This window comes from Sturnus vulgaris, chromosome 11 (genome assembly GCF_052056855.1).
Source record: "Sturnus vulgaris isolate bStuVul1 chromosome 11, bStuVul1.hap1, whole genome shotgun sequence".
In the NCBI taxonomy this organism is placed as follows: Eukaryota; Metazoa; Chordata; class Aves; order Passeriformes; family Sturnidae; genus Sturnus; species Sturnus vulgaris.
In genome coordinates, this window is record NC_142253.1 from 16,858,082 (window position 1) to 16,885,670 (window position 27,589).

At 53.0% G+C, this 27,589-nt stretch overlaps 1 protein-coding gene across 2 annotated transcripts in view; it reads left to right on the plus strand.

Moving 5' to 3' along the window:
* The window catches only part of BSN (bassoon presynaptic cytomatrix protein), a 65,585-nt gene that overhangs the window by 32,794 nt on the left and 5,202 nt on the right, over positions 1-27,589 (plus strand). For both annotated transcript variants that reach the window (XM_088171633.1, XM_014869571.2), the window contains exons 3-4: positions 19,002-19,466; positions 20,433-27,056. In XM_088171633.1, coding sequence (XP_088027759.1) covers positions 19,002-19,466; positions 20,433-27,056 — 7,089 coding nt within the window. The remainder of the gene's footprint in view (positions 1-19,001; positions 19,467-20,432; positions 27,057-27,589) is intronic.

Consider the following 27,589-nt stretch of genomic DNA (forward strand, 5'->3'; position numbering starts at 1 on the left):
TGGTGGAGAGGGAGGCTTTGTATAATTAATGTTGCCAGGGGAATCGGGGTACTGCAGTGCTGCAGTGCCCAGGACTCACCCAGGCTCCAGTGCAGCATTCCCTGCATGCAGCCATCCTCTGCTGGGTGGCAGCAAGGAGCAAGCACAGCCAGCCAGGGCACTTCAGCCTCTTAATTCAAAGCACAAAACCTCACAGCATGTGAAAAGGCAGAAAACTGAATGGACCAGGGAGGTGCACTAAGGAGCTGCTCCTTCCTCCTCCTCCTGGCCTGGTTCCTGAGCTCATGAGCTGGGAAAGGTGGATGGCACCAGCCTGAAGCAAAAATAAACACCAAAGTGAAATAGAAAATGAAAGCAAGCTCATTCTTTGAAGCATACCGATGCTCTGAGCCTGGGAAGGTCTCTGAATGGATATTTTGAGCAATGTTTCATTCTTACATTACTCAGGCTACTTTTCAGTCTCGGTGGTGGAGCTATTAGTGTGGCCTGTGGCCACCTCACAGCCACCTTTTCAATGATTTTTCTGTCACAGGGGTCAGGGACTGAGTGCAAACACATGATTGAATGCCTTTTTGCTTGACATTTGCTAGTAAGTTGAGAGGGAAATGTTTCACAGGGACAGTTTGTCTTCTGGAGGTGTGAGACCCTCCAGAAGGTGGGTCCCCATGTGGCACCCCAGGGCAGGTGCTGGGTGGCAGAGCCCTGGATCCTAAAAATGGGTTTATTTATACTAATTTTCTGTTCTCCCAGAGGAAGTTCTTGTATGGCTTCTGGGGACCCACATCCTGGCATGAGGAGGAGTTGGTTGCCAAACCTTTACAGGCACTTTGACAGCCTCCAGGGGGTTCATCTGCCTCTTACCTACTTGTCACAGGACCTTGTGAACCCTGGCTTCTTCCATCTACATTTTCTCCAGAGCAGAAGAGGGGATGACATGTCCCTCCATTTTCCACTCCCTGTTCGTTTCCCAGCCCTCAGTCAACCCATTCAGCACAGATCATCATCCCTGCCCCTGTCATTTAATCTGAAACGGCTTCGTTTTCCTATGTGTCCTTATTTTTTTGTGCCTAAGAGCAGCTGCTCCACTGGGCAGACAGAAGCCATGCTGCAGCTTCCTTGGTGGTGAGGCAGGATTCCTTCAAAACCCCGCTGTTTCCATAGTCTCTTTCTCCACATAAGGCTGTAAAGTAGCTCATTTCCAAGGATTGGGAGCGTAGGAGGGACTAGCCAGGAGGTGCCATTATTAACATAAGTGATTGTAATTGTAAGCCAGGGCATTAACAAAGATGCTTATGCTTGATCCAGCAATGATTGCACTCCTTTCCTTCTTCGATTTTTATCCCTTTCCTGCTCCTGTGAGCAAGTGGAAAGGCTTTTCCAGAGCTTAAGCTTCCGCTTTTCCTTCCCTTGTGTGTTCACCCTGCAATATTTAGAAAGCATAGGCATTATTTAGAAGCCACCAGGGGATAAAATGCTCCATCAAATGTGTGATCATTCCCTGAGAAAATGGGGAGTTTTTAGGAAATGTCCCTTGAGAAACTGACAAAGCTAAGGAGAGTGCCAGAGGCTGGGCTGCCAAGGGCTCGGGTGTCTCCAGGGGCTTGCCTGCTTGCTAAGGACATTGATTGCTCCAGTGCAAACTGAATTTCTCTCTGCTGTGAGGATGGTGGGGCTCTGGCACAGGTTGTCTAGAGAAGCACTGGATGCTCTATCCCTGGAAGTGTTCAACACAGTCTGGATGGGGCATGGAATAACCTGGTCTAGTGGAAGGTGTCCCTGTCCACGGCAGGGAGATGGAACTAGATGATCTTGAATGTCCCTTCCAACCTAAACTGTTCTAGGATTCTGTCATCTCCAAGAGGGAATGCCAGCGTCTGATTGGGACTGATCATCTCCAGCACTGGGGGTAATGATAGGGGGTTCCATCTGCAAGTGGCTGCTCTGCCACCCAATTAATTTTTATTTTAAATCTCCACAAATTTTAAAGGAAATCCTGGCGAGGCATAAGAAAATGGATAAGAAATGGGACACAAAGTTTAAAGAGGGAGCATAGCCACACCCTCAGGAAACTGAGCAGGAGCTCATGTGCCTGCCCTCTGGCAAAAGGACATCCAAAATTATTTTTTACTTTGTACTTTGCCAAGAGTTTCTAAATATGTATCTTGAAATGGCACCTAGAGAAGTGAGATTTTCTAGGCAGTACACAAAATGAGGTGTTAAAAGTAAGCAGCCCATTAACAGGAATACTGGCATCTTCTCTTTGAAAAAAAAACATCCTCCTTTTGGATTGTTAAATAGTTGTTTGAAAACTGAATGGTGGTTGGTTTGTAGTCCTGATGCAGTCACAGCCAAACACAGGTGCACTGAGAGCAGCAGGGAGCTGGAATTCCCAGCGAGGGCAATGCCAGGAATCCAGGAATTAAATGTGTCCCCATCCTGAGAACAGCAGCTTGAGAAGCTCAGCCAGGGGAGCCGCCTGCATCTACAGAATGGGATATCAAACTGTTTCTTTAAAATTGCTTCTAATTCTTTGTGTGGCAGAATGAAATTTGCTGGGGTGGGAGTGGGCAGAGCTGTAGCCCAGTGCTGGACTTGCTGCCCAGCTGAAATGCATTTCCCTTCTGAGGCTGTTCCTAGAGCTGATTTTAAACCTCTTTAGGAGCTCCTGGAAACGATTCCCCAAGAAAACAAATCGTTTCAGCTAATTAAGAATGTGATGAGAAAGCCCCAGGTAATACTTTGCAACTTAAACAACTTTCTGGGGTGTTCAGAAGAGAAACAATTTGACAGGTGCAGCTGCTGTAGTTACATTTTGTGGTTTTGAGAGCAAAGTGGAGGCACAGGGATCTGGGGGACAGGGCTGTGGTCACTGCTGTGCTTTATCCTGCTGGTCACAGTGGACATGGAACCAGGTGAAGGGGACAGGAGGAAGCTGGAATGTCACAGCTCTTGTGCCATGTGGATGGCATCTCTGAGCATCCCGGCAGCCGTGCTGTGGGGCCCAGCCTCTGGGGCACGGGGGGGCTGTGCTGGCAGGTGGCACAGGGTAGGTGTGAGTGAACCATCTTCCCCAGCACACCCTGCAGCCCAAGCTCAGTGCTGGACTGGTCCGTGTTTCAGGCAGGGAAGATCCAGCCCCGAGAGATGCTCAGGCATGCATAAATCCATGGTGACGCTGGGGAAGGGAACAGTCCCAGCTTCCCCCAGCCCCGTGGGCAGGAGCTGGTAGAGCCCAAGCACCCTTTTGCCAGGGCTGGAAGCCTCTGCAAGGGCTCTGCCTCCTTTGCTGAAGATTATTTCAATTCTGTTTCTGCCTCACTGAGGCCATGCTGAGCCAGCGCCAGCTGTCCCTGTCTGTGCCGAGCAGTATTTGGGAACCAGGGCAGGCTTTTCCCTGTGTCTTTTCTCTGTGGCTATAGGTCCCCCCACCAGCAAACTCTTGAGCTGCCTCAAAGCTGTTTCTGGCTACAGCCATCAAAATGCACCAGACCCCCTCAACAGAGCATGGGGCTTTATTTCCAAAGTGTTCTCTTCACTGCTGCTTTGCCTCCTCATCTTCCCACTGCCATCTGCTCTGCCTGCTAAAATAAGGCAGCGTGCTGTGGGTGAGCTGTGCTCAGGGAGCCTCTGCTCTGCCCAGGCTGCTCAGCACAGGGACCCTCTGCTGGGCATGCCATGGCCTCTGGGAATGGGAAAGGAGGGTTTATCTACCCCCCTCCTCTCCCCAGTTTCAGGTTTATCTCTACAAGCTGACGGAAATAGTGGTGCCCACCCAGGGTGATGCCTTGCAAGAGATTTGGCTTCTCAGCCTGGAGATGCTCATCTCCCACCTGGGGCAGGTGGTGACCTGCTGAGACTGAATACCCAAATTTTAGATAGTTTAAGTGAAATAAACCCTACATTAAGAGACCTTAAGTCTCTGGATAACAGCCCAAGTCCTTCATTCTGCTCTCATCCCTTGATGCCCTCTCCTGCTCTTTTCTTGTGAAGGAGTTACTGTAAGGAACTACTTATAGGACCACCTCCACCACCCTCTTCCCTGGAATGACAAAAAGCCTCAAAGGCAGATTTTCTGGGGGCCTCTTTGCACCAAAATGTGAATATCCAGGACAGGATGGGAATCTCTGTGTCCTAAACCATGGCAGAGCACAGTCCTTCATCTACTCGTGTGTTCCTCACAACACAAAACCAAGCAGAAAGGTGAGGTTGGGTTGTGGGGAGATGTTTTGCACAGTTAGCCCTCAGACCTCATTGCCACGGAATAGTGGAAGAGAGAGTACAACAAAACACTGGAACACAAAGGGAGGATTAGAGGGAATTGGAGACACCTTTGAGAGCAACAAGAGGGATTTCTTAATTTTAGAGATCTGTTTTGGGATTTTCACATGGGGCGACTGAATGCTTTGTATTGTCCCATGCCACAGCTAGCAGCCTTTAGCCATTAGTTGTGCTATGACTGGGAGATAAGTAGCAGTCTCTGAGGTCTGACATGAATGGCTGTTTTAGGGTTTTTTTTCGTTAGGGTATTTTAATTGTTTGGAGCTCAAAGAGCAGCTGGTTCCCAAGCCTGTTGAAGCAGTAAGCATTGATTTCAGAGGGGTTTGGTTGACTCAGAGACAAAATATTCTCAAAGAAAAAGAAAATCAACCCTGGTTTGGCAAAGAAATGAGGTATTTGGTTTGGGAATAATCCCACAAAGTGTGGATGTGGGTATGAAGACAGGACCTGTGGTGTGGGTTTGCCCATGGCTCTGCAGATGTGGGCTCTGTCCGAGCCAGGGCAGGGTCCAGGCTCTGGAGCTGCATCCTCGGGATGTGCATGGCTGAGTGAGGGAGCTGTGGCAGCAGATCCCACTGGCTGCTGGGAACAAACACCCGCACTCGGGGCTGCGAAGGAGCTGTGAAATTCCCCTCTTTACATAATTCCCTGGTTTACTCAGAACTGTTAAGTATGACCAACAGTCATCTGTTTGCTGAGAGCAAATAGGACATGAGGAGAAGAGGAGCAAACTAGAGCTAGGCAGAAGTATTTTTAACAAATCTGGGTTTTTCTTCAGGCTGGAAGTCAGGGGAGTGTTGCCAGCCTTTAGAGGAGCAGGTTTCTGCAGTGGCCCCGAAGTGTTCTTAAAGTGGAGCTTCTTAAATTATTTAAAGGGTTTATGTGAGGTGGTTCCTCTTGTGGCTTCAGGAGCCACAAAGCCCCACAGGCATCTCTCTGTCTGCAGAAAGGGCAGCTGGGGAAGGAAATGCCTTTACAAATCATATTAAATTAAGTAAACATGTGATTCATATGATTTTCTAATTCTTTTTTTTTAAAGCAACCATTTTATGTGAACTTCACCATTTCATTTCCTTTTGGCTTCTCAGCTTCATTCTTGCTACATTTACTCTCGAGATGGAAAATTGCAGCTCTTCCACCCCAGTGGCTGTAGCCAGTTCCTATCTCCTGGCTCCAGGGAGCCTGGGCACTGCTGGTGGGAGCATCCATCCAAGTCAGGGTCACCATCAAATCATCACGTGCCAGCTGGGGGACTATCAGCTATTCCTAACATAAGGTTAAGTTAAAATAAGGTGGTTTTCAAAAGAATCTTAAGTTTAAAATAAGTTCTGAAGATGACGAAAATTGAATTGGCCCCACCAAGACACATTATCCCTCTGTAGGCAGCTCATGATTCCTAACTCCATCAAAATGCCCAAAATGTGGGCTGTGAGGAGTCAGGAAACACTCAAGGTGAGGACAGATGGTCAGGACAGGAGATGTGTCCCTGGGGAGGATGGTTGGGAACTGTTCCCCAAGCAGGTGGGAGATGCTGGCCCTGCCACTCCAGCTCTGCCATGGGCAACAGGTGAGGGGATGGGAGAGGGTGTGCAAGGCACGAGTGTGGGAAGATGCTGCTGTGTATAATTTGGTAAGTAAAATGGCTCATCCATCTCCATTGTAACAAGTCATGTTTCTATAATGTTTTCCAGCCTTTTAGTGTAATAGTTTATTGACCTGCACAGCAGCATGAAAGATTATGGGAGTTAATTTTTCAAGCTTATCGCTTGATTTATTCCATAAAGGTAGTTCATTTAATTAAAATATTTCTGCTGCTGGAATTAGGACTCACAGCCTTGAAGCCTGGAGCAGGGTGCGTGGGCTTTTTTGAAGCAGCACTCATTTAATGTGGTCAAGCAGCACTGCCCACAGAAACCAAAACATCCAGTCCTCTAGGCATACATGCATTTCAGAGCAAAAATCTTGGATGCAGGGATCTCCTCCAGTGGTGCATCTGCTTCCCATGGAAGTACCATGGGAAGAGGGATTTGGTGGCTCTTAGCAGTACAGCCTTGTCACCCTCAGTCACCTCCACGTGGGGGTTTTGGTCTGTGCCAACATAGGGTTGTCTCTTGGGATAATATGAAAAATATAACTATTTTTAAAGCTTGGAAAGCTTTATGTGCAGGTACTGCAGGACATTGGTTTGTGATGTCCTTGGTTTCCAAGCCATACTACTGATGGCTCCCCAGCCTGCTTGGAAAATGATCCCTTGTGATCATGAAGGAGGTTCAAACCCAGTTTGCTGCTGTTGGAGTGCTTTGGGGTGAGGGGACAGGGCACTCAGCAGCTTCTGGGGGGAGGAAGCTGAAGCTTCCCAAGATGCTGATTTTCTTCTGGTTTGGAAATGAGTTTCTGATAGACACTTGGGGCTCTCTGCAATTTAAAACAGAGCAATCAGACAGCTTGAATCTGCTTTTATCAGATGCAGCAAATTACTAGTTGTATGGATATTTTAGTCAACACTAGTGCCTATGAAAAAAAGGTTTTGGTTAAATAAGACTCCTCCGATAAACTTTTTTTGGATTTTCTTCCATTCTGTTGGAAAAACACATAGAGTAGTGTATTTGTTTTCTGCAGAGTTGGCCAGGTTTCCCTTAGCAGGCATTATTTTTGCTGCAGATTTGAAATCCTTCTGCATGTGAGTTCCAATGGCTCCTGAGGAGTCACAGTTACTGTGTCAAACGTGTGTGCAATAGCCAGGAGGAACACCCTGCACCTACAGCACACCTGCTTCAACAGGAGTGGGGTCCATGGTGACGGGATCTGGGCTCTGCTGGACCTGCCTCACATCTCCTGGGCGTTATTGTGGGATTATTATCATGCATCTGGTGTTCAGAGATGCTCCTGCTGCTGCTAACCTTGGCTGAGAAATACATCCTGATAATGGGCACTGTTAAAGATAAGGCTGGTTGGCAGGCTGATAAATCTTGTTAAGGAGTACCCGATCGCAGAGTAAATTGCAATGCATGGCCAGATCGAATCAGACAAAAATGAACAATATATTACTTCTTTATCAGCTGGGGAGAGTAGACTCCTGGCTCAGTGCTTGTGGGGTTGGGTGCTGCAGAGGGAACTGTGCTAGGTGGCACTGGAGCTTGCTGAGAAGATAGAGCTTCTCAGTGGGTGTGCTGGAGCAGGAGCCCAGCAGAGTCCTCAGGGAGGGTGCACTGGGAACAACTGGTGTGTGTGAGAAGGGAGAGGGAGCTTGGACATGGTGGAGAACAAGAGCTGCATTCCTCTCTTCTACATGTTAGAGGATGGTCATCCCAGTCTGTTCTGCACTGACTGTAAATGATCCAGACAGCTCTATAAATGTCATATTGGAGCAAAATGGAAAAATTAGAGCTTGCCATCCTTGGGACAGCCATAGCTAATCTGTGAAAACCAGACCAAACCCTCTGCTGCTTTAATACAGTTGCCTGGATTTTATTGTGAACAGAAAATTTTCTTAATACTTCATCCATTTGGATCCAGTCTTTTGGAACTGAGCTGGTAGTTAATTCAGCTCTTTCTCCAAGATGAAACAGAGAAATAGTAAGGCTCAGTGAAAAGGAAAATGAAAAGTACTTTCAGCATCAGATTTGCTCTCTTGTTCCTTCTATTTTCCTTTTTCTTAAATACTCAGCACATGCTCATGTGTTACCTCCCATCATTGCACCTCCAGCTGTCCAGCCTGGACATGACTTTTCTCTCACTTCTCTGGAAAGATGCTCACTCTTGAGGCCAGGAGCAGTTTTATCTTCACCTGCTCATTGCAGAAGGAAACATCAGGTAATGGTCAAGGTAGCAGAAGATGTGTGGTGATAGCCAATGGCCAAGAAAAAACAGGAGCACATCCAGATTGGAAATAACCACAGAGATAAATGAGTGTCAAAGCTGCTACCCAGTTGGGGCAACTCTGGGAAATCAAGGCTGAAATGTGACATTTGGAACAAAGTGCTGGGGGGAGACCGGGTGCAGATGGCTGATAGTAACAGAGAGAATGGCCCCTTGGAGGAGATTGGGGTTGGCCTCCATGTCTCCTCACCATCTCCAGGGAAACCCACTCATGTTCATCTCCACCACCATTGCCCTGCTGGGAGGTGGCACCTCTACTTCCCATTCCCAAAAGCAGCTGTTTTATTGCTGGATGTCTGTGTTAGTGCAGGGGCATGGCAGTGACACTGCTGCTCAGCAGGCCATTCCCAGGGCAATGGATGTTCACCCACAGCCCTGGGAATTGGTCCCATGGCTTTTAGACAAAAGCATCAAAGTGCTCTCTCCTCAATATCCTACTGATTTTTAATTTTTTTTTTTAATCTAATGAACTGGAAGGAAATATGTTGAGTGGGGAGGGATGTCTATATATATTCTGCAAAAGCACCACTTTCCAAATTTTAGACAGCTGTGTACCCTTTTTTAGCAGCCCCTTCACACAGCCCACACAACACCCAGGCTCTCGCCTGTGGCTCGTTTGGAAATACGCTTCCTTGATTGCAAAATAGTTTAAGTCCTTTGACTTAGAGACATTCTTGCCATTCAAAAAGGATTTTTTTAAAAATTTTTTTAAAGCTCCAAAAATACAGAAGGTGCTTCCTGCCACAGCAGCTGCCCTAATTTTGGAGGGGATGGAAGATGAGCAGGGGTAAGCAGGGGGGAGCCTGGCTCGTGGCTACGGCCACACAGGGATGCAGGTGGTGAAATCTTCCAGGGTGGGAGCTGCTGGCTCTGGGGGCTTCAGATGGATGCCAGAGCCAGGGCTTTATTCAGCCAGATGTCCCAAACAGGTTATCCAACTGGCCCTTTGGCATTTGGGTCAGTCAAGGTGAGCTGCTTTCCCAGTTTTGTGAATAAAAGTAACATTTTGGGGGTCCAGTAGTGAAATAGGAATACCAAAAAGTAGTCTGAGCTTGACTAACACCGTAGTTCCTGATAAAACATGGAAAAATTGGTGACATTTTCCTCAGCTTCTGTCAAGCCAGATTTGGGAAGGACCCTTGCTGGGAGCCCTGGGACAACCCAAGGGACAGCAGAACAGGATACCTGTCCACAGGTCAGCACCCCAAAACGTCCGTCCATTTACTGCAGCGGTGCAGGGGAAGGGTCTGCAGCAAAGTCCTTTGAGGAGCAGCTGAAGGAGCTGGGGGGGGCTCAGCCTGGAGAAAAGGCTCAGAAAAGGGAAACTTCAACTACCTCCAACTACCTGAAAGGACATTGTAGCCAGCAGGGCCTTGGTCTCTTTTACCAAGTAACAAGTGCTAGGATAATGGAAACAGTCTCAAGTTGTGCCAGGGGAGGTTTAGATGAGATGTTAGGAAAAATATCTTTGCAGGAAGTTTGTCAAGCACTGAAACAGGCTTCCCAATGAAGTGGTAGAATCACCACCCTTGGAGGGATTTAAGCGACATTCAGATGTGGCATCTGGGACATGGATTAGTGCTTGTCTTAGGCTGCAGTGCAGGATGTAACCAGCAGTATGTATCCTAGTACCACCTGGTGAAACCAAGTGGAGCAGTGTTCCTTACCTCTTCCATGACCCATCCCTCATAACTGTGGGGAGGATATCCTCTGTTAATGGGCCATCTGTTAAAATCAGGAGGGGCAGTTTTCTTTATCTTTTCCACCACCCATCCTTTATCCAAAAAGATATCTTCTATTAATAGGCCATTGAATCTCGCTGCATGACTGATAAAATTACATCATCCCATTGTGAAATGCCCACCCAGGGGGAGGAGCCAAGCATTTCCTATCTAGATAAAATCTGAGATTTGGAACACCAAAGCAGCCTTTTTCCACTGGATTCCCAGAGGAAGACCAAGCCCATCTTCATGACCACTAGACCTTCAGAGGAAAACTACACCCTCCTCCAAAATCATTGGTTCAACAAAACATCTGTCACTCCAAAAAGACTGTGGCCGGTTTTATCAGGCTGCTACCAACACCCAGACCAAGAGAGTGTCAGGCTGTATTCTGACTCTGTCAGTGTTTTGGTTTTTTGTATTACTGTATTTTTATTTTAATTTTCCTGATAAAGAACTCTTACTCCTATTCCCATATGTTTACCTAAGAGCTCCTTAATTTCAAAATAATAATAATTTGGAAGGCAAGAGTTTACATTTTCCATTTCAATAAAGGCTCCTACCTTCCTTAACAAACAGTTGTCTTTCAAACCACGACGGTGGTGGCCTTAGCAGTGCTGGGGTAACAGTTCCACTCAATCTTAGAGCTCTTTTACAGCCTAAACAATTCCATAATTCTGTGATTCTGCCTCCACTTCTGCTCAGGATGGGATGCCCTGAAACAAGGCCACAGCCAGTGGGGTTTGCAGCTGGGCAAGGAGCTGCAGGCTGCTCGTGGTGGTGACAGCCCCATCTGCAGCTCTCCTTCACCCTGGTGACGCTTTCCTCTCGGCGTGGTGGCGTTCCCCGGCCCAGCCATCAGTGCTGCAGTGCAATAAGCTGGACTTGGCAAGAGCACAGCTATTCCTCGAAGGCCAGTGCAGGGTAGCGTTGCTATTACTCATCAGTCAAAGGCTTTCAGCTGCAGTAATCCTCTGCTGGCTATGAGGAGTGTAGAACTGCAGGGTGGGAGGCTGTGAGCCCCATGGGAGCTGCTTTGCTGACCCTTGGGCTCTGCCGTGGAGGGCTAGTGCATCCCTGCTGCAGTGAGGAGCAGGGAGCATAATCCCTGGGATGAGATGTGCAGGGGGAAGGGGGAGACAAGGAACAGGGCTGCAATGGCTGCTTTGGCACCTGGCTGTTGTCTGGATGCCTATCTCTGCTTGCCTTCCCCTTTCCATGGCACCAGTAAAAGGGATGGATTATGGAGCTGACAGCCTGCTCCTGTTCCAGGTCCCCTCCGGGTAGATTTGGGGAAGGGAGGGAGCACTGGTGCAACACACTATCTTCCCTGCAGCTGTCATGGGGCTGGGAGATGCCTCTGCCCATGTCCTTCCCTTCCTTCCCAACATGCTGACAACAGCACTCAGCCATCATGTGCAGCTTCTTCCATCCTCTATTTCTGTGTCTATTTTCCACCTGAGAGAGGTCCCAGTACAGAGAAGGGATGAAGTGGAGCAGATGGGAGGCAGAAAACAAGCCCTGTGAGGCAGAGCTCATCCCAGCGAGCTCATTACCCTGTGCTGCTTTGAATCACATTATTGCGGTGTGAAGGCCATCAATACATCACACACATTTAAAATAGAGCTGGGGAGGGACCATCAGCTCCATCAGCCTGAGACAGGCCACAGGAACAGATAAGAATAGTCTGTTGCTGGAAAACACATCACTGGGTGGCTTAGTCAAACTCTATATATAGCAAGGGATTGAAATAACTGTGGTGGCTTTCAGGGGAGCTGATCTGCAAGCCCGGGGTTGTGCTAAAACTTGCCCAGTTGATGGTAATGAAATCAATTAGTGAACAGTAGTTGACAGCTGAGGAGACTCAGCTGCCTGAGGTGTGTGCAGTCCCCTCTCCGCCTTTCCCTGCAGATGCACTTGGGAGCCCATGGTGTCACACTGGGAGTGGAGTTCCACTCTTTGGAGGAGGGAGCCAGACAGGGGGAAGGATGCATGGGGAGCTCCACTTGCTCCTCCAGCCTGGCAGGGATCAGTGTATGCCTGCTGGCCTCCAGAGACATGTGACTTGCTCTGCTGACCACTGTTCGAGAGTTCCATGTATACCTCCTTCTTTGTTTACAGTTTCTAAATATATATATATATATATGCATCTACACACATGGTAAGCTTCAGAAGCAGCATTGCAGTTAGCAAACACACCTGCAGACAATTCTGCAGCTAGCTTCAGTGGGATTTTGAGGTGGTTTTGATGCCTTGGGTTTTAGCTTTTATATTTTTCAGATTCTCTGCTGCTTGGTATGTAACTCTGAAACTTCATGTTGGGTTCACAGGGTAGCTGGAAAGGCAGTCCCTTCCCAGCCAGAGAATCAAGGACAACTGTTACCTAAAAAGCATAAGCAGCAGCAAAGGGAAAGGGGCAGGCTGGGGAGTTGAGACTTCATGGCCTGAAGCTGTGGTTGGACAATTAACCCCAGTATGTTGAGGAACCAAAACTTATAAAAGTGTAAAACTCATGACCAGAATCCATCTTGGATTCAACTTGGGTGTAGCCCCAGCCAGGCTCTTGCACTGCCCAAGATGTATCCTTTCAATAAATACCTATTTTATTCCTTTTGCTTTGTTTAGTCTCTGTTCCAGGTCAGCCTTTCAAGGCATCAGTTTTAGTGTAAAAAAGACACAATCAGGGTAATAAAATACCCCACACTTTGTGCCCTGTCCTGTGTCCTGGAGGAGGTTGTCAGTGGTGGTGTGGGATACACAACCCCACGCTCTCCCCATGGATGCCCCTGTCTGCACCCTGCCCCCAGTTTCCCTTGGTCTCAGTCCCTTCCTGGTACTGGGGCACCTGAATTCCCTCTGGTCTGTTCCCACCACAGATGCAGATCCCACAGGCACCTCCTGCGTGTGCTCCATCTCTCCTCCTGATCTCTGGCGCTTCTGCCGTCAAAGGCACGTTTTGTTTCCTTGCCCTCGTTTCAAATCCCATCACTGCCTCAGCCTCCTAGGAGAGATAAGGGCTGGGGCGGAGGTAAAACCAGGCCTGTGGTTGTCTGCTGATGGCACATGAGTGTTCAAAGCACCCTTTGTGAACGTGCTCTGGTCAGATTTTGTTGTGCATCCTCCCCTCTGTAATCAAGAATCCCAGAAAAGAGCCTTTGGCACTTGGTGTCAGCACACACCCCCCCAACCTGCATCCCAAAACTATGGCAGCTCAGTCAAAGGTGCTTGGCAGAAATGTGGGGAGGGGATTTGGAGGGGCTCTGGATAGTTCAGCTGGGAGAATGGGCAGAATCCAAGGGGGAGTGAGCATCAGCCTGTGCTCAGGCATTGGCATCTGAAATGAGTGAGCACCAGGGTTGCCCAGGGAGGCTGCTGGCCAAGAGAGCCAAGAGAGGGACACTTAGAAGGTGGAGAAGCTGCTAGCCAGAGCCCTAGCATTGCCTGAGGTGGGTCTGGCCCTGGCAGACAGTGGTCAAGCATTACTTAGTCCCTGTCCTTTAACACTGCTAAAAACCATGCACAGCACAGACAGAGCTATAGTGTTCTTAGCACAAGGATGCAGTGTTAGGGAACTGGGATCACACGATGAGATGCCCCCATTTCTGCTGTGGGGAGGGTATGTGGAAGGTGCCTGGTTGTCAGGACCCCTCCTAAAGGGAGTTTTCCTGCTAACCTGCTTCCTGAGAAAAGGACTTGGGAAGTGATTTTATGAGGTTCTTGTTAATTTGGATCTTGATTCAGATACCAGAAGTGTTTTCCATATTTTCCAGGCATCCATCTGTCACAGTGATGAGCCCTGCACAGTACTTGTCAGCAAATAAATGAAATATTCTGGTGAGATTCACTGCATTTAATGCTGGGAGATGAGATCTGGCTTGAAAGATACATGTACCTCATGCTGCTTATCTTATTTTGTACAGATTTTTGTCCCAGTATTTTAATAGATACTGTTTTGATTGTGGAAAATAATGCTGTAGAGCATAAGTAACTGGGCAGAGCCCCAGGGGTGAGATTGTGGGGAGCAGTTTGAGGACAAAGACCATGGCTGAGCATCCTCCAGGCACTGGAGAAGTTGAGCCAAGAGGCCTAGGGGCTGATGGGGATGGTGGGACTGGTAACCAGTAGCTAACTGGGGAAGCTGGGAAGCTTCTGGCACCACTGGCTCCCACCAGGCCTCTCAGACCTCCAAGTCACAGAACAGAGGATTCATGTTTAACTGTTATGCTGAAGCTCTCTGGCTCCATCATTAAAAAAACCCAGCGGCACTGGGGGAATTCAGCATTTAATTAACTTGCCAAGTGGTAATGTTGACCAGAATTATGCAAAGACTTCTATTTTAGTTAATTACAGTTTTGTTGTTGCCTATTACTAAATTAAAACAATTACAGGGTAAGACCCGGTGGAGGTTGGCGAGCATGGCTGTGGCCACCTGCCAGCCAGCTCTGGAGCTCTGGGGAGGCTGAGTGCACCCCCATCCCTGCAGCCCTCCCTGCTGACCCCCTTATCCCACACCCTGCCTCACCCCCCATGGGTAGCCATGAGCACAACACTCACTGCCCCTTCAGCAGAGCCAGCAGGAATTGTGGCCAAATCCAGCATCCCTGGATGCCACTGGAATGAAAACTGGCATTGGTCATTCCCACTTAGATAAAATGTCTTAAACGAAGCTGCCTTCCCTCAGTCCCTCTTGCCCTGTCCTGCCTCTTGTGACCCCACCAGCACTGATTGTCTCTCCAGAAACCCACTTTTTCTGTGACTCTTCTGCAAATCCCAGTTCTCTGGAGGCAAGGAAAGCAGGGAGCCCGAGGAATCAGGGCAGTGACCCTCAATGGCTGTAAGCTGGGCTGGGCAGCCCCCAGCAGTCTCACCCCCCTGCCTCTGGCTGGCTGTGTTCCAGTGTGCCCTGCCATGCCAGCACCTCTTCATTTCAGATGGCATCTCAGGTGCACTTTGGTTTCATCCCTCTTCTTAATTATTGATGTTTTCCTCCGCCTGGAGCCTGCTCTGCATCCCAGCAGTGTTGTCCATCTTCCCTGCGTGCCACAGCCTTCAGCAGCTCCAGCTCCCCACAACCTCTGCTCCACATGGTTAAACCCCCCCATGCCCCCCACTACAGCAGTTCTAAGGCAGCAAACCTCAGTGCCAAGCAAGGCCCCATCCCCATCCTGATCAGGGCCAATGTTTCCAGCATCTTTCAGTGGGGAGACTCAGACAGAAGCTGCCGTGCCTTTGCCATAAGCTCCTTATCCACTTTCCACCCCAGCGAGGGGCACCCTGGCTTCCTGGGCATCCTGGCAAAGGTTTGGACATGTAAAGCACTAAATACAGCCTAATTATTATTATCTTTGTGGGATCTGGTTAATCTCAATGGGGATTTACAAGCTGTTAGCAAAGCAGCCAGTCCTCCAATGTTTGCATTTTTCTCAGGGGCAGCTTAATCCCCTTGGCCGTGTTCTCTGGGAAATGCCTGAGGCCAGGTTATACGGAGGATGAAACTGCTTCAGAGCCAGTCCCTCTGAGAGGGAGCAGAGGTGCTGTGGGATAACCAAACACGGAGCTGATAACGCTGCAGGAGAGGGATGGATCATCTGTCACCAGCAGAGCGTGGGGCGCTGGGAGGTGCCACAGCTTCAGCATCCTCACAGGCCCCCTGGGATTTAGCCCCCAGACACATGACAGGTGTCAGTGCTGGGGTAGATGGGGCTGCAGAAGTCTCCCAAAGATGGAACCAAGAGCACAGAATGAATGGGAGGCATTCCCACTGGCACGAGCAGCTTTGCTTGTCTCCACCTTCCCCTAGCTGCCGTGGGCAGGATTTCTCTGTCCCTCCTGTGCATGTGGGAGCTGGGAGCTCACAGCTGCTGCTGCTGGAGTGTTCACTGCAGCCAGTGCAAGCTGTGATGGCAAATGCTGGGCTGGCTGCTGCAGCACGGTCTGTGCTCACACACAGCTCCACGTGGCACTGGCTGTGACAGGGATGGGCTCTCACACAGCTCAGGAAAAATCCCTTCGCTGCTTTTCTGCCATAACCTCACAGTGATTTTCCACGGGGGTTCAGATTGAAGTGCAGGGTGCAGGACTGTCAGCAGGGTCTCTTCAGCATGTAAGACCCCAGAGGTGCTGAAGGAAAACCAGTAAGAGAAAATGCAAACTCAGCATATGCCAGTCTCTCAATTTGAGTGTCTCTGGGGCTTGGCTGGCATCTCTCACAGCTGGCAAAGCCCAAGGACCCTCTCTGCCTGCCCTTCCTTGGTTCCTGCCTTACCACTGTACCCAGGCCTTCCTGCCTGCTTTGAAAGACGAGGGGCATTTCAGAGTGGAGCTCCACAATCTTTTTGGCAGAGCTATTTTTAACAGAGATTGTTCCCTTATCCACTTGCCAGTGCGGTCCCATGAAGAGTCAAGCTGTCACATCTACAAGAGCAGGATGGCAGGGTGAGCTGCTCAAACTGGGGCAGCTGCCAAGAGGAATGGCTGCAGAGCCACAGCTGGGAGGAACCTCAGGAAGGAGCCTCAGACCAATCTGCAGGGACATCAGATCATAGAATCGTAGAATGATTTGGGTTAGAAGGGACTTTCATCTCATTCCAACCCCTCTGCCATGGGCAGGGTCACCTTCCACTAGACCAGGTTGCTAAAAGCCCCATCCAGCCTGATCATGAACACTTCCAGGGATGGGCATCCCCATGGAATAGATTAGTACTGTGCTTGTCTGGTTGTGGAGGAGCCCTAAGCCTCGTGCTGATGACATCACACCAGCAGGGACACCTGCCTCTTCACGGGCTCCTTGAATGGAACCTGTTTGGCACTCAGCATCTGCACTTGGTACCCACTGGTGGCCACTGTTGGCCTTCCATGGTCTTTCTGGGCTTGAATTTTTCCCTGGAAGTGCAAAAGCAGTTGTGCTCATCACATATGCAGAGCTCCCCAGTCACCAAAGTCTGTCAGGTTGGGACCGTGAGGATATACAATGCCCCATTCAGGGAGGGTGTAAAGGATCTGAGTGAGGCAGTTCAAGGCAAGCTGTTCTCCTCCAGCTCCTTCAGGACCATGCTGAGAGCTGGTGTGATGGTGTGGCAGACAGCTATGGGCAGGAGCTGGGCTGAGCACATCCCACCCATCCCCTGTGCATCATGCCCTCCACTCACTGTCTGCATCAGGGAGGGAGCTGGCAAAGAAAAATGGGATTCCTGAACAAGAAATGAAAGGTCGCATATTTCCATGAGGCATGGTTTCAATTTGTGTCACACAATCACATTTCCTTCTGCGGTCTGGAATAATTACACAGCAGAGTGGGGCGAGCAGATCTGATTCAGAGGCACGGGAACGAGTTCTGAAATAAAAGAAGACAAATGCAATCATTAAGATACAATAGGCTGCACTTGTCCCTTAATTAGACTTTCTCTTTGATTAAGCAGTAATTAAATATTACTGTGCTGAAAGGGATTTTTTAAAGGCCCTCCAAAGCCCTAATGTATTCTTAAGATGTTTGTGTAAAGAGCAGAGGCTGCTGCAGGGTGCTGGGTGTGGGAGGATGTTTTACACCTGCCCCTTTCCTGCAGGAGCAGCCCTCCTGCCCCTCTGCTCCCTGGAGAGCATGAGGCTGGATGGCTGCTCCTGGGCTGAATTGCTGCAGGAATGAAGAAGTATCCGTGAGAAATCCCTGCTGCTCCTGGCCACCACCAGCTGCAAGGCATCTCCAGCACCTCATCATAACCTGGAGACTCCTGGGATGCAGATAACAAGGCTATCAGAGTGCTGCTATCGCAGAGGTATGGGATTTAGAGTCATAGATTAGAATCATGGAATTTTTCAGGTTGGGAAAAACCCTTAAGATCATGGAGTCCAACACTCTAGTACTGCCAAACCCACCACTAAACTCTGTCCCTAAGCACCACATCTACACGTCCTTTAAATCCCTTTAGGGATTGTGACTCCACTGCTTCCCTGGGCAGCCTGTTCCAGTGCTTGACAACCCTTTTGGTGAAGAAATTTTTCCAAATATTCAATGTAAACCTCTCCTAGCGCAACCTGAGGCTTTTTCCTCAACGTCATTTTGATGAACCTCATTTTCTCCAGGCAGACCATCGCCTCTGGGGCCCCAGGAGACACAGCTGGCTCACAGCCATGCCCCCAGGCTGGTCCAGCTGAAGACCAAGACCACCTCTCTGACAGCATGACAGCTCCTCAGGGCCAGCCACCCCTTGAGGTTGGCCATCCTGAGCTTTGGGAACCATGGATCAGCAAAGGAAAAGTCTGGGAAAAGAACCTGAAGCATATTGTGCTGTTAGCAGCAAAACTGGAAAGATTTAAGATGCTGAAACATTTGAAACATCTAAAGGGAAGGAAATGTCAGGCCCCTATTCCTGGGCATTCCTGGGTGGGTAAAAATAGCCCTTGGGCGACCCAGGGGAGGAAAGTGCTTCTGATCTCTTAATGCAGAGCCCCTGCCTTAGCCCTGCGGGCTCTCTGCCACTCACAGCCCCGCTTGCCTCTGCTTTTTCCAGGCCATAAAACGACAGCTCTTGCTGAGAATTTCACTAGACGAGATTGTCTTGTTCTTTTCCTGCACAGCATGTACTTTGGGTAATATCTTTGGGAAATTCTGGCATACTTGTGTACCCACTATTTTTGTTAACCTAGAAAAAAAGAGCCGTAAGCGTTATGATTATGCTATTAAACCTTTATTGTATCAAAGAAAACAAATCGGAGTGAGAGAGGAGCTGTACGGAGCTGAGAAGTGTTAAGCTACGGTAGTAATCTGCCTTTGATTGTTTAATTTCGCTTAAAACTGAAATACCAGAAGGCTGAAGAATGAAAGAGCTGGTGATGCTGAGGGATTGTGGGGGAGAGTGTGCAATCCCTGTGCCGCAACCATGGTACCTCTGGCTGGACATCTCTGGGTTCTGGACAAGGGTATGAATGGGTTGAAGCTGGATGTGGATGGTTTGCAGGGTGCAGCTATGACGCTGCGTGCCCCTCCATAGCTGGTTATTTGGTCTGGGTGGGCCGAGTCCTCTGCACCATCTCCAGGTGTCCCAGCAGCAGCGCTCCTCCGGGAGATCCCTGCTGGGGTGAAGCTCCCAGAATTTCAACAGGACTTTTCCTTCCATTCTCTTGCAGAAGAACGAATGGCTGTGCTTGAACTGCCAAACTCAGCGGCTGCTCGAAGGCAGCCTCGGCGACCCTGCCCCGATGCCACTGCCTACCGCAAAGCCGCCACCCACGGGCTCCCCACGGCACCAGCCACCCACCGCCGGCCAGCAGCAGAGAGCGCCCACGCCGGCACCCGTGCCCGCCGAGCCAGCGGCACCCCCCGAGCAGCAACCCTCGCCTGCCAGGAGCCTCCGGGCTGCTGAGCAGAGCAGGACCCCGAGCCCTGCCCCAGCGGAGAAGAAGCCCCCAGCGCCAGCAGAAAAGAAGCCCCCGGTGCCGGCAGAGGAAAAGCCCCTGCCCAAAGCTGCCCTGGAGCCTTCCAGAGCTCCTGAGAGCATTGCTCCAAGGGGAAAGAGCATGACCCCCAAACCAGAGGCGGAGAGCAAGGAGAGCCAGGCACTCCCCGAGGCACCGCGGGCAAAGGAGCAGGAGGTGAGCTTTTAGGATGCATCCAGCTCTGAGCATCCCTGGGCACCACACCCTGCCCCAGACTGGCGTGGTACTGAGCTGTGCCCACAAATGGGGAAGGACCTTCACAGGTTCCATCGCAGCATTTACCTTCTTTTTATTAGGATTACATCAGTTCGGGCAAAATGCAATAGTTCAGGTCATGTCTAGCCTTTGGATTTCTTTCAAAATAATATAAGGGTAGTTGAGATCTGTTGTCAAATGAAAAACTACTTTTCCAGGATTCCATGTTGCTGCAGTGGGTGTTTTTCAAGCTCTTCATCCTACCTTTTCTAAAATTAAAAAAAATTTGGGGAAACATTTATCTGCTTTGGGATGGTGTTTCCCCACAAGCAAACATCCTAGCAGAGCCCCCATGGGGAGCCCTTCTACCACATCCCCACCAGCTGGGAGGGAATGGCTGCCTTCCTCACTGCTGTGCAGCCCCCAGAGAAGAGGCTCCTTGTGGCCCCAAAATCAAGTGGCCTGTGGTGCCTCTGTGCTGGCAGGGTGACAGGTCCTGCCAGTAGCACTGGGGCTGGGTGTGATGGCACAGTCCCCGTGGCTCAGAGACTTGACCCCCACGCTGCCTAATTGTCAAGGCAATTAATGGGGGTTGTTTATTTCTGCTGCCATCTAGCAAGGATCCCAGCTTCTGAAGGGTGCCTTGAGGGCTGGAAGCCCAGTTTTTCAAACGTATTTATTAATACCCCATTGTCTTTACGCCTGGGGCCATTTGCTGTACCATCCCCTGCTTGCAGCACACCCTCTCACCTGCCTTTGTTAGCACAGACAAGTTGCTACGTGCCACTGAATTGGGGAACACAGGGCAGCCCCCAGCTTTTGCTCTGGGCTGGCTCCCAGAGGTGCCCAGACTTTCTGTGTGCTCCTTAGGAGTTTGGGGGGAAGTAGGAGCAGGAGCTCTGATGCTGTGTTCTCCCTTGCCTGCAGGACAGCAGCAAGCCTTACCCCCCAGACCTGTCCCGCAGCCCCCAGAGCCTCAGCGACACCGGCTACTCCTCCGATGGCATCTCCAGCTCACAGAGCGAGATCACGGGCCTGGTGCAGCAGGAAGAGGAGAAGCTGAGCAGCACTGGACTGGCTGGGCAGAGCCCCCCCAGCCCCTCCGAGCTCACCAAGCTGGAGAGCAGCATGCGGCCTCTCCTGGAAGGCCGGGGCGCACCCACAGAGTCCCCTGAGCGCAGCAAGAGCCGCACAGAGCCACAGGAGGACCGGCAACAGCAGCGGCCACGGTACCTCTCCATCACTCCTGAAGCCTTTGACTCAGACGAGGAGCTGGAGGACATCCTGGAGGAGGATGAGGAGTGGGATAACCAACGGGAGCGTCGGGAGAGCGCAGAGTCCTCAGATGAGTTTGGCAGCAAGCTGCGACATGACTATGTGGAGGACAGCAGCGAGGGGGGCTTCTCCCCAGTGCCCCCACGGACCAAGGGCCAGGAGGCAGATGTAACCGATGAGGAGTTCATGCGGAGACAGATCCTGGAGATGAGTGCTGAGGAGGACAACCTCGAGGAGGAGGAGGAAGGCTACGGGCGCACCAAGTACAGCATCCCCAAAGCTGGGCAGAAGACCGAGGCAGAGAAGGGCAAAGAGCCAGCGTCGGCCAAGCGGCGCCTGCCACATGGTGCCACCAGCATGTACACAGAGGACAGCAAGGAGGTGGAGGCAGTGGAGGGTGATGACTTGAGCACGGCCCAAGGTGGGCTGCGACGATTCAAGACCATCGAGTTGAACAGCACAACTGGCTATGGCCGGGAGATGGAGATTGGCCAGGAGCCAGATACCAGTGTGGACCGGGAGCCCGAGCTGGAGATGGAGAGCCTGACAGGCTCCCCCGAGGAGCGCTCACGGGGTGAGTACTCCTCCACCCTGCCAGCCACAACGCCCAGCTACACCTCAGGCACCTCACCCACCTCCATCTCCTCGCTAGAGGAGGACAGCGACAGCAGCCCCAGCCGCCGGCAGCGGCTGGAGGAGGTGAAGCAGCAGAGGAAGGCTCGGCATCGCTCACACGGCCCCTTGTTGCCCACCATTGAGGATTCATCTGAGGAGGAGGAGATGCGGGAGGAAGAGGAGCTCCTCCGGGAACAGGAGAAGATGCGGGAGGTGGAGCAGCAGCGCATCCGGAGCACAGCACGCAAGACCAAGCGTGACAAGGAGGAGCTGAGGGCCCAGCGGAGGAGGGAGCGCTCCAAAACCCCCCCCAGCAATCTCTCGCCCATCGAGGACGCCTCCCCCACAGAGGAGCTGCGACAGGCGGCGGAGATGGAGGAGCTGCACCGCTCCTCCTGCTCTGAGTACTCGCCTTCCATTGACTCAGAAGCAGAGAGCTTTGATGCTGTGGCCTCCAAGCTGTACAAGTCTGGCAGCGAATACAACCTGCCCACTTTCATGTCACTGTATTCCCCGACAGAGAAGGTGGAGAGTGGTGCCAGCCAGCCCGTCAGCAAGCCCCTGAAAAGCGCCGAGGAAGCCTATGAGGAGATGATGAGGAAGGCAGAGATGATGCAGAAGCAGCAGGTCCAGCAGGCCCAGCCTGCCTTTTCCTCCAGCAGCACCTACCAGCAGGTTGGCTACCGCAGTACTGAGGACCAGAATGGCTTTGACTACCAGTATGGCGAGGAATACCGGTATGATGGCAGCCTCACGCGCCCTTCCCAGCCCGACTATCCCAGCGCCCTGCCAAAGGCAGGAGCGGTATACGAGGAGATCCTGCAGACCTCGCAGAGCATCTCCAGGATGCACCAGTCCTCTTCCTTTGACCTGGCCTTCAAGGGTGAGAAGGTGAAGGGACAGGAGGAGGCGTACCAGGAGAAGCGCTTCCTCAATGCTGAGAGCGCCTACGCTGACCTGCTGAAGCAGAATGGCGGCCCACTCACCCCTGGCACAAGCCCCACACAGCTCTCTGCTCCTGTCTCCTTCACCAGCTCCGACAGCAGCACTGGCAAGATTATTCCTGATGTCCGGGTCACTCAGCATTTTGCAAAAGAGGGACAAGACCTAGCCAAGCTCCAGAGCGCTGCGGCAGCACCCAGCCCAGTATCCAAGGCTACCACAACTCCTTATGCTTACAGCAAAGGCACCAGCACGGTGACAACAGCAGCAGGCAGCCCTGGGATTGCACTGCAGAGCTACAGCTCACCAAGTCCGGAGGCCCCATCCATAGCTGGGAGAAGTTACACTCCATCAAAGAGCACTGTCAGCTATGGCTCACAGACTGAGGACACCACCAGAACCAGGACAGTGGAGATCAGCGTGCAGACAGCCAGGGAGAAGATCCCAGCCACGAGTGACAGCAAGCCCACACTGCCCAAGACATACACCTTCTTCAAGAGCTCCAGCCCTCCGCTCTCACCCACCTCACCCACACAGAGTCCCACCCGCACCACAAAGGCTACAGCAGAGTTTTCCACGCAGACACAGAGCCCAGTCCTCTCCTATGAGGGTCCTGCTGCTGCTGGCCCAGACACCTCTTCTCCCATGGTGGCACAGGGGACGCAGACACCTCACCAGGCAGGCTCGCCACGTCTGACCCGTCAGGCCTCCTCACAGGACTCCCCCTTCATGGTGATCACACTGGCGGCCGATGCAGCCAGCCAAACCAAGCCAGTCAGCTCTGGAGCATTGACGTCTCCCACTTCGTCCCCCACCAGGCCAAGCCGGCAGCTGCTGGCACATGGTTATACCCAGACACCGGAGCCAGAGCAGCCGACAGGTGCCTACATCAGGGCACAGCCAGTGAAGGACCACGCCCAGAAAGTACCTGCCGTGACTTCAGCTGCTGATGGCATCACAGGACTGTACAGCTGGGGAGCACTCCCTGCAGAAAACATCTCCCTCTGCCGCATCTCCTCCATCCCCGGCACATCCCGGGTGGAGCCAGGGCCCAAGGTGCCAAGCAGCAATGCTGTGGACTTACGGACCGCGTTGAAGTCTGCCCCCATCATCATAACAGACCAAGGCATGGATCTCACGTCCTTGGCCACCGAGGCCAGGAAGTACTGCCTGACCCTGGACCATATCCCCAACCGGCAGTCCACGGCCATCCAGCCCTTGATCATCAACCTCAATGCCCAGGAGCAGCCCCATGCTATCATCGCGGCAGCCAGCACTGCCAGCCTGGCCATCTCCTCTCCCATGATTCTCTCGCAGTCCAAGCAACCTGTGGTCTATGGAGACCCTTTCCAGAGCCGTGTGGATTTCGGGCAGGGGACCGGGAGCCCAGTGTGCTTGGCACAGGTGAAGCAGGTGGAGCAGGGTGTCCAGACAGCCACTGTCAGAGCCAGTGGCAAGCCCGAGCCCACTGCTGCCCCCCAGACCAAATTTGCAAGGTACGGCATGCCAGGACAGATGACGAAGAAGGATGTGCTCCTCACACAGACCGGTGGGGCCCAGAATGCCAGTGGCCTCCCACAGTCCTTCCCACCAGACCCAGGATCAGAGGTCTACCGAGCAGTGCCAGTGGAGCTGAAGAGCCAGAGCCCTCTCCTTGCCATGGGTGGCAAGAAATCCCAGGTGATGATGGTGCATATGGAGGAGGCAGCGACTGGCCCAGTGACCAAAGTGCTGAAGGAGGAGGTGCCAGCCAACGTCCTGGACCTCACAGGCGTGAAGCCAGAGAGCCAGGTGGCCTGCTGTGACATGGTCTACAAGTTCCCCTTCGGTGGCAGCTGCACGGGTGCTTTCAACCCCACCTCCAAGATGCCAGAGAAGAAAACCGGGGAGGCAGCAGTGGTGCCTGGTCGGAAAGCTGGTGGACCAATGTATGGCAGCAGAGAGCCAGAGCTGCCAGAGACCTTCCCTTACCGGGAGCAGCCAGCCCCAGCACCTGCGCTCTACGAGGAGCAGAAGTTTTACCCAGCCAGCGCCTTTGGACGTCTCTACTCCTCCATGTCAGACACGAACCTCTCCGAAATTGGGATGAGCTACTACCACACAAAGGGGGACCAGCCCTTCCCAGCCCCGGCAGGTGACGCTGCTGTGGACCTCAGCACCATGAAGCATTCCTACAGTGTAGGCTTTGCCGAGGGGGGTTACCTGGGCCAGGGGCTACAGTACGGCTCTTTTTCTGACCTCCGCCAACCAGGAGAGCTGCTGAGCCACCCCTTCCCCATGCGGAGGTACAGCTCAGCCTCCAACATCTACTCTGACTACCGTTTCTCACACCGAGGGGACCTGGCCAGCTTCCAGGAGTCCAGCCTGGCCCACTACAGTGCCACCACGGCGCGTGAGATCAGCCGCATGTGTGCTGCTCTCAACTCCATGGACCAGTATGGGGGCCGGCATGCCAACGGCCCTGATGTGCTGCCTTATGGCCCCAGCACTGGGCAGGGGGGCACAGGGGGTCTGGCAGCTCAGCAGCAGGGCCCTGTACCCCCCAAACCCAGTGGGATGTACAACCCCACCTTCCCTGAAGGACGGCAGGGCTTCAGCAACCTGGCACAGTACAACGTTCCCGGTGTCCGCCTGGGCACCATCCGGCAAATGCTTCCTTCCACCGCAACTGTGCGGGCTGCCGACGGCATGATCTACTCCACCATCAACACCCCCATCGCCTCCACGCTGCCCATCACCACCCAGCCGGCCTCAGTGCTGCGGCCCATGCTGCGTGGGCTGTATAGACCCTATGGCCCAGGCGGTGTGGCAGCAGTCCCACTGGCCAGCTTGGCCAGGCTGCCAGTTGTCACCCCCCGTGTCCCGCTTGCAGCACAGGGCCTCTACCGCTTCCCGGCCCCAAGCCGGCCGGCCCCAGCAGCCTCGATGATGGAGACACCCGTCTACCTGGGGAAGCCAGTCGCCAGCACAGCACCGGCAGTGGTGGGTGCTGCTCCCGCTGCCAAAGCGCCTCCTGCCCCCGCTGCCCCCGCCGCACCTGCCAGTAGTTTGCAGAGAGCAGAACCGCCACCAGCTGCCCCCCGTGCAGAGGCACCAGTAGCACCAGCAGCCCCCAAGGAGAGTGGGCCAGTGCCAGCGGCGCCCAAGCCACCACTGGATGGAGCTCAGCGGGAGGAGCGGGAGCGGGAAGAGGAGCGTCAGCGCAAGCAGCAGGAGCACGTGCTGCAGCTGGAGCGGGAGCGTGTGGAGCTGGAGAAGCTGCGGCAGCTGCGGCTGCAGGAGGAGCTGGAGCGGGAGCGCGCAGAGCTGCAGCGGCATCGGGAGAAGGAGCAGCTGCTGGTGCAGCGGGAGCTACAGGAGCTGCAGTGCATCAAGCAGCAGGTGCTGCAGCAGCAGCAGGAGGAGCGACACGCGCAGCTGGCGCTGCAACGGGAGCAGCTCGCCCAGCAGCGCCTCCAGCTGGAGCACATCCACCAGCTCCAGCACCAGCTGCAGCAGCAACTGGAAGAGCAGAAGCGGCAGAAGACCATCTTCCCCACCCCCGTGGAGCCCGCTGCCCGCCCACCCGAGGGGCCCGCTGAGGCGCCGCGGGTGCTGCCGCACAATGGGCAGGCATGGCCCCCGCAAGGCCAGACACCCCCAGAGGGGCCCGCCGGTCCCCGCTACCCCATGCCACAGCGGCCACTCAGCAGCTCGGCCTCGGACATGTCACTTCAAGTTGAGGAGTCCTGGGAGCCCAGCCGGGGCATCAAGAAGAGGAACTCGATGCCACGGCTGAGGGATGCCTACGAGAAGGAGACCTTTGCGGCACGGAAGATGGCAGACAGCAGCGTGCAGACGGATGAGGAGGATGGTGAGGAGCGGTTCATGCTGTCGCGGCGGCGGCGGACGCGGCGCAGCGCTGACTGCAGCGTGCAGACGGACGAGGAGGACAGCGGGGAGTGGGAGCAGCCTGTGCGCCGCCGGCGTTCCAGGGCATCGCGGCACTCTGAGGCCAGCACTGAGGGCAAGACAGATGGGGCAACCCGCACAGCCAGCGTGGGTATCCAGACCATCAGCGACTGCTCGGTGCAAACAGAGCCGGACCAACTCCTCCGCGTCTCCCCCTCTATTCACATCACCACCCACGATCCCCGAGTGGAGATTGTCAAGTACATCTCAGCCCCAGAGAAGACGCAGCGGGGTGAGAGCCTGGCCTGCCAGACAGAACCAGAGCCGGCTCCCCAACCTGGCGTCGTGGTCCCCCAGCTGACAGTGCCCACCACCATCCCGCCCTACTCCACCAACCTCCAAATAGTAAGCACAGGCCCCCTGGACCCCCACACTGTCCGGCAGCAGACCCTGGGCAAGTTTGAGAAGAAGAAGCCAGATCCTCTGGAAATCGGCTACCAGTCCCATCTGCCGGCTGAATCCCTCTCCCAGCTGGTGACCCGGCAGCCACCCCGCTCTCCCCAGGTCCTCTACTCACCCGTCTCCCCCTTGTCCCCCCATCGCCTCCTGGAGTCCTCCTTTGCCACCAGCGAGCGGCTGAACAAGGCCCACGTCCCCCCACAGAAGCACTTCACCACCGACTTAGCCCAGCGCCAGCAGACGCTGCCACGCCCCATCAAGACCATGCAGCGCTCCCTGTCTGACCCCAAGCCCATCAGCCCCACCTCTGAGGAGGCTGGCAAGGACAGGTTCTCCCTCTACCAACACCCGCTGCTCCCCAGCTCGCAGGTAGGTCACCACAGGGGACAACCTTACCCGCAGGGAACAGCCCCAGGAGGCACCTCGGGATGTTTCAGTTTCATTAGCACTGTGACAATTAATATTTCAAAAGGCCAGCTCCCCGCAGTGGCTCATGGCAGCTAGCAGGCACAGACGTGCATGCCAATACCAGCAGCTGGAGGGAGGCCCTGGAGGTCCATTGGCTGCATGAGCCTTTCAGCAGGCAGGAGATGCTGCGAGTTGGCAGCATCAGGGCTGTCCCCTGCTCTAGATGGGTCCCCTTTCTCTCTTGAGGAGCCATGCATGGCTCCATTTAGGATTGTGGTGGTTTACCAAGGTTGCCTTGGGCAGTCGAGTCCCCAGCCAGGAAGTCCCAGGGCAATTCCTGGGGCAGCAGCACCCACCAGCAGTCTCCCGAGTCACTCTGCCAAGTGCCCACGGTCAGAAAGCATTTTTTGCAGCAGAGGGTATGCACGTGGCCAGCTCAGTGCTTGGCCGGCTGCCACCCCCGGTAATTACTCGTGGAAAGCGCCCTGCCTGTT